This window comes from Onychostruthus taczanowskii, unplaced genomic scaffold, assembly GCF_017590055.1.
Source record: "Onychostruthus taczanowskii isolate IOZ18803 unplaced genomic scaffold, ASM1759005v1 scaffold14, whole genome shotgun sequence".
Taxonomy (NCBI): domain Eukaryota; kingdom Metazoa; phylum Chordata; class Aves; order Passeriformes; family Passeridae; genus Onychostruthus; species Onychostruthus taczanowskii.
In genome coordinates this window covers 15,393,868-15,408,072 of record NW_024498573.1, presented here as the reverse complement: position 1 = coordinate 15,408,072, position 14,205 = coordinate 15,393,868, and the positions used below count along the sequence as shown (strand labels likewise).

At 49.1% G+C, this 14,205-nt stretch overlaps 1 protein-coding gene across 1 annotated transcript in view; it reads right to left on the bottom strand.

Annotated features, from left to right (window-relative positions):
* Positions 1–5,576: 5,576 nt before the first annotated feature.
* The window catches only part of PSD2 (pleckstrin and Sec7 domain containing 2), a 34,339-nt gene continuing 25,710 nt past the window's right edge, over positions 5,577–14,205 (bottom strand). Inside the window, exons 11-14 of the mRNA XM_041398033.1 lie at positions 11,768–11,925; positions 10,304–10,448; positions 9,134–9,277; positions 5,577–7,283 (exon numbers count right to left, since the gene is read on the bottom strand). Coding sequence (XP_041253967.1) covers positions 7,077–7,283; positions 9,134–9,277; positions 10,304–10,448; positions 11,768–11,925 — 654 coding nt within the window. The 3' untranslated portion in view covers positions 5,577–7,076. The remainder of the gene's footprint in view (positions 7,284–9,133; positions 9,278–10,303; positions 10,449–11,767; positions 11,926–14,205) is intronic.

Sequence of the window (14,205 nt, the reverse complement as noted above, 5' to 3'; positions counted from 1 at the left end):
CGAGAGGAGGGAGGCCGAGGGCGAGACAAAACCACACAAACCGCAAAACGAGACAAAACAGAACAAAAAAATAAATATTTTTATTTTATATAAAAGAGGGAAAAACAAAAAATATAACAAATAAAAATGTTTTATTTTCATTTTAGCAAAGTTGTCTTATAATAGCTAACGACAATGACTTTTTTATAGGGAATCTCTATTTATATGTAATGTCTTGATTTACAGCTTCCGAGAAAAAAAAAGTAAAAAAGAAAAAAAAAAAAGAAGAAGAAAAGAAAAGAAAACAAACAATAAAGTTAAAAAAAAGGGGGCCAATTTTTGACTACTTAAAAATAGAAAACAAAACTATCGTGGTGCCTTTTGCTGTATGCTAGTGCTGGGATTCATGCCGAGGATTCTGTTTCAGTAGCATTTTTAAGGTCATAGATTTTTGTTTGGGAGACAACCTGTCACAAGGGCGCTCTTCTGTTGGAAGAAAACAGCCTTGCCACTTTCCCCCGTACCTTGCTATTAATGATCTTATTCTTTAAAGTATTGTTTAAACACACATTAAGGACATGAGTGGGAGCATTTCCATTATCATGTCTAACGAGGATCTGTCTTGCCCTGTAAACTACTTGTATTTTCGCTTAAATCAGGAGAAAAAGAAACCCAACAGCACTGTGCTGAAATGCAGAAATAACGTTTCTTTTGCCACACAGGTAGGAAGAGAAAACGAAATTGCGCAGCAGCAGCAGCCCTTACAATATAGCTCTCAACCTTTGGCCATCTCACCGGTGGGTCTGGAGTGGGGTTGGCACAGGTTTGTAGTGAAGCCAGACAGACACCCTGTGACCACGGTGGATCACACCTGTCACGTACCCTTGAATCCGGGTCGCTGAGCTAGCCCCGTTCGGCCGCGGTGCCCGTGGCCGCGTGGCTGCCCCAGCGCCGTGCTGGCCGCGGCGTCCCCTCGGCTGAGCGGTGCAGCCGTGGCGCTGGCCGTGGCCAGGGCTGTGGTGTCCTGTGTGACACCCTGGCCAGGGTGCCGGGGGACACCCACAGGGTGGTCCCGTGGCGCAGAAGGCCGCGTGTCACCCTGGACACGGAGCCAGGCCGTGTGCCCCAGGGGTCAGCAGCACCCCGAGCGCTCTGGGCTCCGCTGCTTGGCCGGGCAGGACCCTGGTGGGACGGCCCAGCGAGCGGATTCTCCCGTATGGCCATGCCACGTGTTGTAAAGACAGTTGTTGCCGTCACATCATGCCATCGATGACGGACGTCGCGTCCCCAAACCCGGAGCAGCTCTGGCCATCGGCTCTGTGGCGCAAAGAGACAGTCCTGCGTGTCCAGGCGGCAGAGCATCCCCCGTGGAAGTGCCCCCCTCTCCTCAGTTCTCTGCAGCAAACCTGTTTACATTGTAGCCTGACTTTTTTCTTTTTATATTTTTACTTCTGCATGTCCTTTGCATTTCAGATACTGTAGATTGGATGCATGGTGAAGCTGTGACTGAGAAGATAATACAACAATTGACAGTGTATTATTTCATTTAACTTTTAGCAATAAAGTAACTAAACCCTCTATTCCTCACCCATGATGGGGTCAGATAGAAAACTCTGCTAATTTGTCATAAGATGATTGTCAAAGTTTGCTCTGGATTGTCTGAATGTCAGAACTCTTGACTGTTTAACACTTGAACATTTTTTATATTATAAATAAAATAAGAAATAACAAGCTGTGGGCTGCATTAATCTCAGGCCCTTTAGGGGGCAAATGAGGAGCTGTGACAGGCACCATACACAGAGTCACAGACTGGTTGAGGCTGGAAGAGACTTCTTCCACATTTCCTGCTCCACCAGCTCACCCAGAGTCAGCTGCCCAGGCCTGTGTCCAGTCAGGGTTTGAGTATCTTCAGGGATGGCAGTACCACAACTTCTTTGGGTAACCTCTGCCAGTGTTTGGTCCCTCCCAATGCAAAAATTTGTCTTCTTGTATTCAAACTGGCATTTTTAGCTCAAAGTTTGCATACAGATTCATACTGTGTAGGCCTTCTATCAAACCCTGAAAACTCTCTACAAATCCATTTCCCACACAAACTGGATTTGCTAATTTTTAATTTGGGCCCTTTCCCTCATTTACTATTTTAGGCCCATTGCCTCGTGTCCTGAACACGCTGAGAAGAGTGCAATTCCCTCTTTTTCACTCCCATCCATTGGGTATTTATACACATGGATAAGGCCCCCTGAGCTTTCTCCTCTCCAGGCTGGAGTTCCAGCTCCCTCATCCTTTCTTCATATGAGATGCTCTGGTTCAGTAAAGACCTTTATGCCTCTCAAGACCCATAGGTGGGTGTTTTTCTACCTGGCATGGACAATTGACCTTCCCTGCAGGGAAGTGGAGGCTCACTGAGGGCAGCGAATGCTACCCACACATCTCCGGGGGTGCCATTCCTCCTCCAACTGCAGACCAGGAGATCCCCCTTCACTTGAACCATGGAAGTTTCCAGATGTGCCAAGAGAGGTCAGGATGCTTGGCATGTCCTGTGACCTGGCACCTATGTAGTGACTTCAGCAGAGTGGAGATGTGTTGGGTCCATCCCTGGCAGTGCCCTGCTGCCATGCAGCACTGGCCCACCCGCTAAACAGGGCCCTTGTTCAGCTCCTCCACAGGAAATCTGTGTCTCTGGCCATCCCACACAGGGACTCACTGACAACGTGGTGTGGTCACAGGAGCACAGTCCCTGAGGTGGCACCCATGGCTCCACCCAGATCAGAACTCACTCCCCTGTTCCTGCTCAGTGACATGAACAGGTATGCAAAAGCCCCAGCTGAACATCCTTAACAGGAGAGGGATCTGTTACAGTGAGTCGACCCTATTGAAATGGATATGTTGGAACTAACTGATCTGGATGAAACTAGATGATTTTTAGTGCCCCTTCCAATCCAAATCATTCTATAATTCTATGAATGCCCAGAGCTGTGAGAGAGCTCCCCAGTCCTCACAGTGCTGCCCATGCTGGAGGCCAGGCTAAGCACACCCACAGCCTGGGCTTCTCCTGCTCCAACTCCCTCGGGATGCCCATTGCCCTGGAGCTGACCCAGCTGTGTCACAGGCCACCCCAAACATTCACAGTCCCGTGGGGCCTCCAGATAGACCAGAGGGCTCAGCACTCCACCCTGAATGAAGGCATCTCAACACTGGGCTCCCAGCAGGTTAAGGCTGAAGGACCCTGCCCTCCTGCCCATGTCACCCAACAGCAATGTGCAAAGGAGGTGTTAGACCTGGGATAAAGGTGGTGGGCCAAGTCCTGATTTGGGCAACATTTGCCTTCGGACACATCATGCCCCAGTTCTGTGCAGCCCCCAGCCTTGCTGCATGAAGATAGCAGTGCAGCTCTCCACTCTCCTATTCCTCTTGTGATGTGCCCCAGCTCCCCATTGCCTTTGATCCATCTCAGCTCCTCCAGTGGCTCCCAGAGCAAGGTGAGATGGACAGGAATGGGCAGAGAACACCCGACCCCTTAGAAGGGACATGTGAATGATCACCAAGGCTGATCCCTGGGGAAACCAGACATATGGCAGAGAGAGATCGGGTGCCTTTGTCTTCCCAAAGCAGCCCCATCTCCCTGCCTGGCCCTCCTCAGGTTCTGTGAGCTTCCCTCGTGGAGAAGCCCTCCCAAGGCTGGCACAGCAGCATCTGCATTACAAGGTACAGCTCTTGGGTCTCCCTGGCATGTAGAACAACCATGTGGCCACACCTCAGGGTGTGCTCAATGCAGCTGATCCCCACCAGGAATCTCTCTGGGTCCCTTGAGGGAGAGACAACCTGTGGGTTTGCCCTGCACAGGGGGATATTTCCCTGCTCCATAAGGTGCAGGGATCTGTGATATTCTGCGTCTGCTGAGACACTACTAGCTCTGAGCCATGGCAGCCTCAGGATTCTTTGTGGTGATTTTTTTGTTAAACGTGCCCCTTGATTCCCATAATTGTGTTCTATATTTAGAGGCTGTTACGCTGCTTCAATTTTCTCTCCAATTGCCTCTGAAGGAAGCCTGCATCTCTCTCTTTTTCCCTGACTGGTTTATTTTTAGACTCCTCATTTCCAGCCGTGCGTGCTCCTAGGGTTTTGCCGTAAATATTTTACAGCAATTTTCACAGGTGGGGGAGCCACCAGAGCCTCCTGACAGCTCTACTCTGCATGCATGGTGCCTTTAGTGCCCCTCCCAGAGGGGAAGGAGCTGCTTTCCTGACAGAGATGGGTGGCACAAGCAGGAGAGGAGTGTTGGATCCTGGCTTTGGGGTCACAAAGTCTCCCCTACAAAGAAGTCCCTCTAAAATGAATGTGGTCATGTCCAGGACAAGTGGCCTGGCAGGGAGGTCAGGCTGAAGCCCCACTGCCAAGTGAGGTTGTGTGAGACCCAAAGCAGTCTTGGTGCCTGCTGGAGGGGCTGGCACAGGCTGGGGATGTGCAGAAAGTGCATCTGAGTAACTCCAGGAGGAGAAAAGGATGTGGCTGCCTAATTCCTCTGAGGTGCTGCTTTTCTCTCTTAGTGGTGGGCGCCTGAGCCCTTGACCTCGAGGGAAGGAGAAAAAGGATGATAAAACCCATTTTCTTCCAAGTCACAAGCTGAGGCTTTAGATTGGTCAAACAAGGCATTTTTGGCTCTGCCCTCATGTGGGTAAGGTGCTCCTAACACATTTTCATGTGCCTGTGCACCTGGATCAGGACTTGTGCACAAGGCAAACTGCAGGGACTCAGCAAGAACAAGTTTAATACTCTGAGCTGTCTTGCCAAGTATTGTCTGAAATCAGCTGCCACCCCTTCCTACATCCACTGGGTGTTCAGCCTCACGGCTCTGAGTCTCTTTCCTGCTGCCCAGAGGAGACTTTGTAAGATCTTGCTTTTCTCTGCAAGTTACTCCCAGCTGAGGATGGCAGATTGGCACCTTCAGCCAGGGGGCTGAGCTGCTCTTAGTGGCAGCTCAAACACACTGGAGATGTCACTGCCCACTGGAAGGGATGCTCAGAAAGGGAAGACTGAAATACACAATATTACCTGGGATTTTGGAGACAAAGAGTTGGGCCCAGCTTTCCCCTGGACTTCCACTGTGAGAGTCTCAGCACCAGACACTTCATGTGAGTAGGAACATCTTGGAGGTCTTTGGTGCAGGCATGTCTGTACAATACCTGGCACAAAAGCAAGGATGCCTTGGAGGAACAGCCACAGACTCCTCTGGAAACTGTTGTGAGAACATCTCCAGTCACAATGCAGGTCTTGGCACCTTTCTGCTCCCATGAATCTCTAGGCTGTATGTGGACAGACACATCTGGGATGCACCAGGTGGAGGGAAGAGTTACATGAATGTGTTCCCAAAGCAGCCCATCTATCCACACCTGCTCCAGAGCCATCCAAGAGGATGGGTGGGCTGGTACCCACCTGTGGAAAGGAATTGATGCTTTCTGGGGCTGTCTGTCCATAGGATCCTGGCTTTGCTGCATCAGGTGCTGGTGCATATCTGAATCAGCCTGGCCTGCTGGTGCTGTGAAATCTGGGATCAATCCAGCACATGGTGGAACAATGCTTCAGACTAATTCTCTTTACCAACAGATTCAGTTTTATTGTTATTCCTTTTTTACATGATTCTTAGTGCATCATTTCAAATAAACTATCAAACTGTACAAAGAAACAGAGATAAAAGAAGAGGCGATAAAGTTGAGAATAGGTTTTTAGTGTCATGAACCGTCATGGAAAACAGTAGTCCATAGGCTCTCAAACATTGAAGGTCCAAATAAATCTAATTTTGTTTGTTTAAAAAATGCTGCAAAATATAAACAATAAATGACTGTAATTAGCAGCTACAAGATCCTTCAAAACCGGAACTTGATTACTGTGAACACACCTAGGGGAAAGAAAAGCAATCTGAGATAAAGGATCAAACAAAACAGTGAAATAAATAAAGTGTGGGAGGACAGTCGTGGCATTGAAATGCAGAGGAATCACTTCAGCACAACAGTAAATCATTGGACCACAGACAGCAGAAAGGAACAGAAACACAATTCCCACTTAAAAGAGTACAGCATGTGCATCGCAGGATGGAGGAATACAGCAGGGACGGGCAGTGGGATCACTCCTGCACACAAAGGTTCCACTGGAGCTTGCGCACGGCTCCACTTGTGCCTCGAACCCAGAGTGGTGGATCCCCTGGATGCCAAACTAGCAGCCACTTGGGCAGTTTGTCTGAATAAGCAGGAGTGGGAGAGCGATGTTTCACAGCAAAGCCAGGTGGGATTTCCATTCGAGTAAAAAAAGGAGAAAAAGAAACAAAAAAGATACACAGCTATTCCATTTTTTTAGAACATCCTGATGGGCTGGTCAGACCCTCCACGTCCCTAGTGTCTTCCCCAGGCAGCTTGCCTTCACTTGCACACTGAGGTTAAAAACCCAGGTTAAAGTTTCCTTATATATATATATTTATTTATATATATTCATATGTATATATATATATATAAAAAGGGTAAGGTGACAGAGGACCCTTCAGGCTTCTCCTGCCATGGGCAGGTGACATTCCCACGTCGCCGTGCTGAAGGCGCCTCTCGCCCGCTCGGTGACCAGCTCACGACACCGTCCTGTCACGCCGTGCTCCTCGTGGGGCAGGGACGTGCCCCTGCCACCCTGTGCCCTTCTCTGGGAGAGCTGGTGGTGCCACAGACGTCGTCTCGGCTCAGTTTCCTGCATGCCAGGGACTGTGACCATGAACTGCTGGGGACTCCAGGGAGGGAAGGAGAGAGACAGGGCTGGTGGAGGAAAGAGCGACCCAGCCCTTGAAGAACCAGCATATCCCTTTGTTGTGCAGGCTGCAGCAGGAGGGAAAGAAAAGCCACTGGTGCAGTTGGGAATGAAGAAGAGATGATGCTGAAATGCCAGAGCATTGTCAGAGAGTGTCAACTAAAGCTTCTTTGATTTCTTTCACTAGAGCAATCCCCATGTCATACATGTCTACAGTTTTGCTCATATAATTTCCTAAGTAAAATTGTGCTCATCAATCTAAGTCCAGGAGCGCAGAGCATCGACGGTTCGTCCCCCCGTGCACATGTTCCTTGTTAAGTGTTCTGCTCTAAAATGTCCTTTTCTGCCTTACAGCTGAGGGACATGTGCCCTTGGCTCAAGGAAGGGCTGGAATGCGTCTTCCGCAAAGCGATGTCGTCGGCTTCCACCTTGAAGAAACTGGTCTCGATCCTCTCCAGGTCATCTGTCCCCACTTTTATCTTCATGCACAGCAGGTTGATGTACGTCTCATAGCGGCTCTTCTGCAGGGAAAGAGGGAACAGAGAGCCTGGGAACAGGGACAGGCCATGGTGTGTGTGGCACGCAGAAACAATTCCATCAGCTACTGCAGGAAAACCCATCCTATACCATCAGAATCCCACTAATCACACCCCACAAATTTAACCCCAGCACAAGCCTGGTCTGTGCAAAGACTAATTGTTTGAAGGTCTGAGGAGAAATGTGGGTGTGGGTCTGTGTAAAACTCTCCAGTTGCTTTTACAGGTCTCGGCTGCCACTGTGATTGTATAAGGAGGATACTGGGGGCAAGATGAGATCAACAGACCTGCTGCTTCCCGATTTAGGCGCTCAGTGATACGGCACAAAATGATGACACAGACACTGCTGCTCTCGAGGGGAACAAAAAGGAAGAAGAAGAAGCACTTTATTTTCTGACTCTAACATTTATAGTTTTCCAAAGGTGACAGTGGATTGGAGGGTGACAGTGCCACCTCTCCAATGCCACTGGACAGACCAAGGGTCCATCAATTCTCTCCACCTCCATGAAAGAATGCAAAACATAGGTTATTTACAGAACTGTGTGTGAGAAAGTTTGTTGAAAGAATGCAAACATCAGAAGGCTTAACAAAGTCTTATAAAATCGGGGCGACATAGGAGCTCACCTTGATTGGTTAAAATACTGCTGCTTGTCATTTTTCCATCCAGTGGTTCAGTTACTCTGCTGAGTTGTGCCCCCAATGCTCCTCACAGAGTACAGCATAAAGGGAGGCATCCTCTCTGCCTGGATCCTTGCTCCAATGCTAGATGGGATCTTTTTGAGGGCTTGTGTAATACCCATCCTTTCTCTTAAGATCTCAGAGGCACCCTGTGCTGGCTTCTTTGTCAGCACAAAGAAACAAGCATTTCTGGAGCACATCTCGTAAGACAGATGAGAGGAATTATGCCCTGGAAGTGCCAGCGTCTCCTTGAAGACTGAAAAGGCAGCCCAGAGAAAAGCTCAGATAGAGACTTCTCTGCAGGCATCCAAAACCAGATGCAGGAAAAAGGGACGCAGCAACAACTATTTGGAAAGTTAGTACAAAGACAAGGGGACCAGCAGCTGGGAGCTGTGGCTTTGGAGAATCAGGTGTTACACAAAAGGATGGTGCAGCCCTGGCATGAGGGAGGTGGGATATTTCCATCCTTAGTGATTTTTGGGGCTTGGCCACTAAACAGCACACTCAGTCTGGGCTAAGACTAGGAATAATCCAAATTCCTGCTGCAAGCAAGACTAGAGGCCTCCAGCAGTCCCTTCCCACTGACAACTATGTGGCAGGAACCACACCTTCTGCTCAACTCTCACAGGAACAAAATACCCTATTTCTCCCACAATTAAATGCCTCTTAGACTTTACAGGGAGTTAAAACTCATGTACATGCATCCTCGAAGGGTCTGTAACCAGCTGTAGCACTGGGTTTGGCTTTATTTACAAAAATGGTTGCAGCAAAACAGGATTAATTCTCCCAGGGATTCCTTTTGCTTTTTATTGATGTTGCTGAAAAAGACTGAGTCACACTGAGAACTGAACCACTCTCGTACTTGGGACCTGAGGAAATGTCAAAATATGGCACAGCAAAGGAAGACTTTCTCTTGTCAGTTTTCCCCTCCTCTGGTTAGAAATCACAGAGGGAAAGAAATGGCTCTTATTTCTTTTTTCAGCTGCAGTGCAAAACAGTGAGGCTTCCTGCTGCCCCAAGACCCCCATCCAGTTGGGAGCCCTTGTCCTTCTCTCTCCTTTCGTGCTCTCCCAGACTCACAGCACCCACTCTGGAGTTCTGCCCTCCTCAATCAGCCAAGGTACCATTTATCACAGAAAAGATGAAAGTTCCTTTACCTCAAATATTAGGTAATGTTCTTTGAGTCTGTATTCCTCAGCCTCTTTTGACTTGAGGCTCTTCTCTACAGGATGTAATTTATGCTCTGCTAATTCGTCTGCAATCTGCTTCATTTTATTTTCATGAGACCTCAGCTGTTCCTCCTGCCGAGAGAAGCGTGTCAGGTATTAAAACGTGGGAGTGCAGCACCCAAGTGCTCCTCCTGCCTGTGGCTGGGGGAACTCTCTCTGCAAGGGCGCGAGCGCAGCCACTGTGCTGAGCCAAAGGTGTGTTGTGCACTTGCAAATTCATCTGATAAGGAGCAGCTCAAACACAGGTATTGGAGTAAGAGCAAAACTCAGGTATCTCAAGTGCCAAGGGTGGATTTCTTTGGCACCGAGGCATCTTTGGCATCATAAGCACAGAATGCCCCTGTAACAAGCATCCTGTAAGAGCCAGGCAGAAGCAGTGCTGTCCCACGAGCTGCTCATCCTGCTCTTTTCAGAGATAGAAGCACCCTCCCCAGCTGGGCTCTGAAAAAGGTGACCATCTGGCCACATTTGTCTCAGCAGACAGCAGCTGTGTCTCTGCCCTGACATTTCAGGCTGTCCTCCCCTTTGCTGGGGGGCAGTGTGTCCCTAGTTTTTGGTAGTGCTAAGGCATGTTTGGCCTTCCCTGGAAAGGGAAACAAAAGCTACTCTTTGGATGGCAGCTGCTCTTGGTTAGCTGAGCCTGGTGCACTGTGCTCCCTTGTTTCCAAAGCTTTCCCTACTGACTGTAACTCAGACATCCCTTTTGTCTGTGGGTTTTGAGCTCCAGAAACAAGAGGATGCCATGATATAAACCAAACCTGTTGGGCTCTGCAGCATCAACTCTGGAGCTATTCTGCTGTTTCCACTCCAGCAACAGGAAGGTGCTGGGATGTGATGGGCAAAGAGCAATAAACAATCAGAACCAACAGGCAGGTGTGTGCATAGGGCTGCTTATAGCCATTGCCAAAGGAGCACTGGCCACATGCCAGGATTTTCCACATCTGTCCAAGCTGCCCACTCCACTCCCCTGTTCCTGCACGGAGCACCTGAGTGTGTCCATCAGGCAGGAACAGGGGGAGCTGCAGATGGGCTCACCCTGAGCTGAAGGGCTTGCTGAGCACTGGGCACCCCTCCACCACTCCTTCTCTCACACATTACCTGGCACAGCTTTGTCATGGATGAAGGCAGGAGCGGGCGGCAGAACTTCTTCATGGAGCAGATTGCAGCTGGGAAGGCTGGAGCAGAGAAAATGGCAGCAACAAGGTTGATCCTCAGGATCCAGGAGAGCATTTCTTCCTTACTTCTGTTATGGAGGAGGGGAGAAGAGAAGGGAGTCTGTAAGTGCTCTTGAACCAGGACCAGACAACAGCTGACAACAGCCCTGGAGCCACCCACGCTCAGGAAGGCCATCGGTGGCCTTGCTTTGATGCCACTTCTGTGCCAGGTTATGAACAGAGGGAAGCACTGTCTAACTGTGTCCTCTAGAGTGCCCTGATGATTTCAGGGCTGCTGTCTGCCTCTTGAAGCCTGGGCAGTCCTGCCCTTCTCATCAGCTCTGGTTGTATTCCTGAGGAGCTGTGGAGAGGCCAGAGCCAAGGAGGTCCTACTCTTAGGAGAGTGAGAGCCACACAGCAGAGGTTCCACAGAGCAGGATGTCATTTATGGCATTTGTGAGACACTGCCCAGGGTCTCCAGTGTTTCCTTCATCAAATATGTCCAGACACTGCTCCCCCAAACCTTCAAGTGGGTGTTTGCTGCACTAATTCAGATGTCAAGCTTTAGCTTGCCATTAGTACCCCAGCCCCACAGACAATGTCACCTCTCTCAGCAGAAGACATGAAAAACGTGAGACAGAAGATGACTTCATCACACTTGACACTTACCAACACCATAACACTCCTCAGCAATGGACTCAGGTAAAACATCTACCCTGGCTGGGGAAACTGCTTTAAGGAGGTTTAGACAGTTTCCCCATCAAAAGCTGACAAGGGGAATCATCACCAGCACCACACAGATGTTCTCCCCTCCAGAATACACCAACAGAAGTTAGCAAGAGGAGCCCTTTCACTCAGCCCTGCACATCCCAGCCTGTTGCCCTGTTCTTTTGAGTTCTTCTAAGCCTACTGATGTTTACATTCTTGTAAAGAACTTTCTCACATGCTTTTCTGTAAATACTTAGTTTTGCATTCTTTTCTGGAGAAGAAATTTGATGGACTGTTGGTTTGTCCAGTGTCATTGGAGAGGTGGCACTGTCACCCCCCAATCCACTGTCACTTTTGGAAATCTATAAATGTTGAAATCAGAATTAAACTTCCCTCTTTTTCACCTTGGAGTATTCAGTGTCCACATCTTTCTATTTTGTGTCCTAGAGTGACACCAGCCCATCCTGCTGAGATTGCCTTGGTGACAGCTGGGAAGGACCTCAAGGACTGGCACAAAGCTACCAAAAAACTGTGACCTATGAGCAAATGCTTTGCACAGCCCTGCAGAAATGACCCTCAGCCCCTTCCTCCCGCAGGCGTGCCCCCTAACGCGTGTGCTGGTCTGGCCAGGTCAGGCAGTCTGGCAGGGGCTGGAGGTCAGGCTGCCCACCCAGGCACTGCAGGGAGGGCTGGGACTCACGGGGCCTGGAAGAGGAAGACTCTCCAGTCAGCTGTCTTCAGCTTGAGCACGTTGGACTTCTTGCTGTAGTCAGAGGCTTTTGTGGCTAAGGCGTGGTGCACGCGGATGGCGTTTTTCAGATCCACTTCAGAGAGGTCTTTGTCAGGTTTATATTCATCCTGTGAAGAGGAACGTTAATTGGATAATGACAACACTAACATTTGTGGGATGCTTTAATGAACCTACCTTTCTCCCTGTGCTATAATCACAGAGTGCCGAGACCAGGAAAAGCACTGCTTTGTACAGTAAATGCTAGGAGCTGATAATGATAATAATTAACATCTGGCAACTGCTTCCATCATTAAGTTCACTGGGAAGATGTAAAGAAGGAGATGAAAGTTTTAAACATAATTATCAATAGTTATTTCTAACACAGCACACGCCTGAGGCTTTGTGGGGAGGCACAAAGCAGGGCCAGGTTTCTGCAGAGCTTCCCCCCAGTGCAGAGCTCAAACCAGGATGCAATTCCCAATCAGCAGAGGATATCAACAAGCACCTGTCCTGGTGCTGCATCTTCAAAGACTCATAGAAAGGTTTGGGCTGGAGAGGGTTTCAAAGTTCATCCCATTCCAACCCACTGCCATGGGCAGGGACACCTTCCCCTATCCCAGGCTGCTCCAAGCCCCATCCAGCCTGGCCTTGGACACTGCCAGGGATCCAGGGGCAGCCACAGTTTCTCTGGGCAGCCTGTGCCAGGGCCTCAATACTGTCATAGGGAAGAATTTTTTCCTTATATCTACCTAAATTTCCTCTCTTTCAGTTCAAAACCCTCTGCTCCTTGTCCTATCACTACAGCTGTGTGTGGAGGAAGGTAGCCCTGGAGCAGCAGCATCCCTGCAGCCAGTGCCTCTCTGTACAGGTGAGGGGGCCTGTGGGCAGTTGCCAGTCTGAGTGTGGCCCCTCTGAAGCAGGTTTGGTCTCCCTTTAGTACACGTGCTCCTTTGGCATGATCTCCCCTGTAATTCATTAGACTGGCACTTGCAAATTGCAGCAGCATTCCCTGTATTCCTGCTTTACTTTCTCCACTTCACACAAACAGGGAATGTAGCAGTAACTGTATGTGTTTCTATTTTATAAAAAGGTAGAAAACACCAAACATGGGACTCTGAAATTATGATCTTGGCACAGCACCTTTTAGGGAAAAAAGTTCAGTCAATCCTATGTTTACCCTACTACTTTCCCAGTCACTTAATGCAGTATCCTGCCTCTCACTCTGCATCCTTGCCAGCCCAACTAGTTGGATGGTGGGATGGCAGGGATGGACAGATATCCAGATGCTTGGATAGGTGAAAAAAGAGCCTGGTGAAAGAACCTGGCCCTGGCTAAAGCAAACCACCACCCCAGCCACGTTAGAGGCCATGCCAGGACAGGGTGTCCCTGGAAGGCCCTGCCTTGCCCTGATGATTACAGTGCTACAGGATTAATTTGCTCTATATTCTGCTTTCCTTGATTGCCCTGGGCTGTCAGCACCAGGGCAGGTGTGTGTGGTGATGATGGTCTGTATGTCCCAAGCTTTCCTTTGCTTCCAAGCCAGAACTGTTCTGCAGATTTGCAAAAAGATGTTTGTTTTCTATTTCTCATGTCCCAGTGGTAAAAATGCAGCTGTTCAGGGAAAAGCTGTGCTGCAGCCTCCGGGATGGTAACCCTGGGCAGTGGGGCTGTTCTCTGCTGTAGGGGCAGAAAGGTTTCCTCTCTGCTGCTCTTGAGAGCACTGAGGACCAGCACTCCCCAGCCCATGGATGTGGCTGACTCAGCTCTTGCTCCTGATGCTTCTGAAGCCTTTCTTCCCTCATTTTTCAAAGCAATCATCCTGCCCAGGAGAGTGGTTGCCATACTGTGCTCGTCATCATATGAAACTTGGCCTGGTGCAAACAAATGCCATGGGCCCACCCACAAATGTGTGGCACAGCATCCTGGGGATGGTGAATCCCAAAGAAAAGCCCTGGCTTTCCAGCAGAGGAGGGCAGGGTGCTGCAGGCATCCTGTGTTTGGGGAGACACTCAGGTGGGCAGTACAGATGACTTTGCCATCGTGATGATTTCAGTAGCCAGAGGGATGGGCCATCAGCCTTTTTTGCAAAGAAAAACAAATTCTTTGCCTTGTGAAGACCTAATGTGTTACCCCACTGCAAGAGAAATATCTGCTTGAAGAAGACATTGCTGCTCGGGCTTTACATATGATAGAGAGACTTCAATTGGGGATATTTTTCTGAGGCTGAAGCTCTCTGGATTTGAATAAATCTGACTGTGCTGTCCATGATCTCTTATTTCAAAATAAGCTTTCTGAAAATACAGCGCAAAATAGCCCAGCTTAATGGCGTGTGACAAGAGGAAACTGCCACAGCTGCTGAGAGCTTTGACTAATGCAGATCCTCATCTTGAATGGAATCATCAAGTATT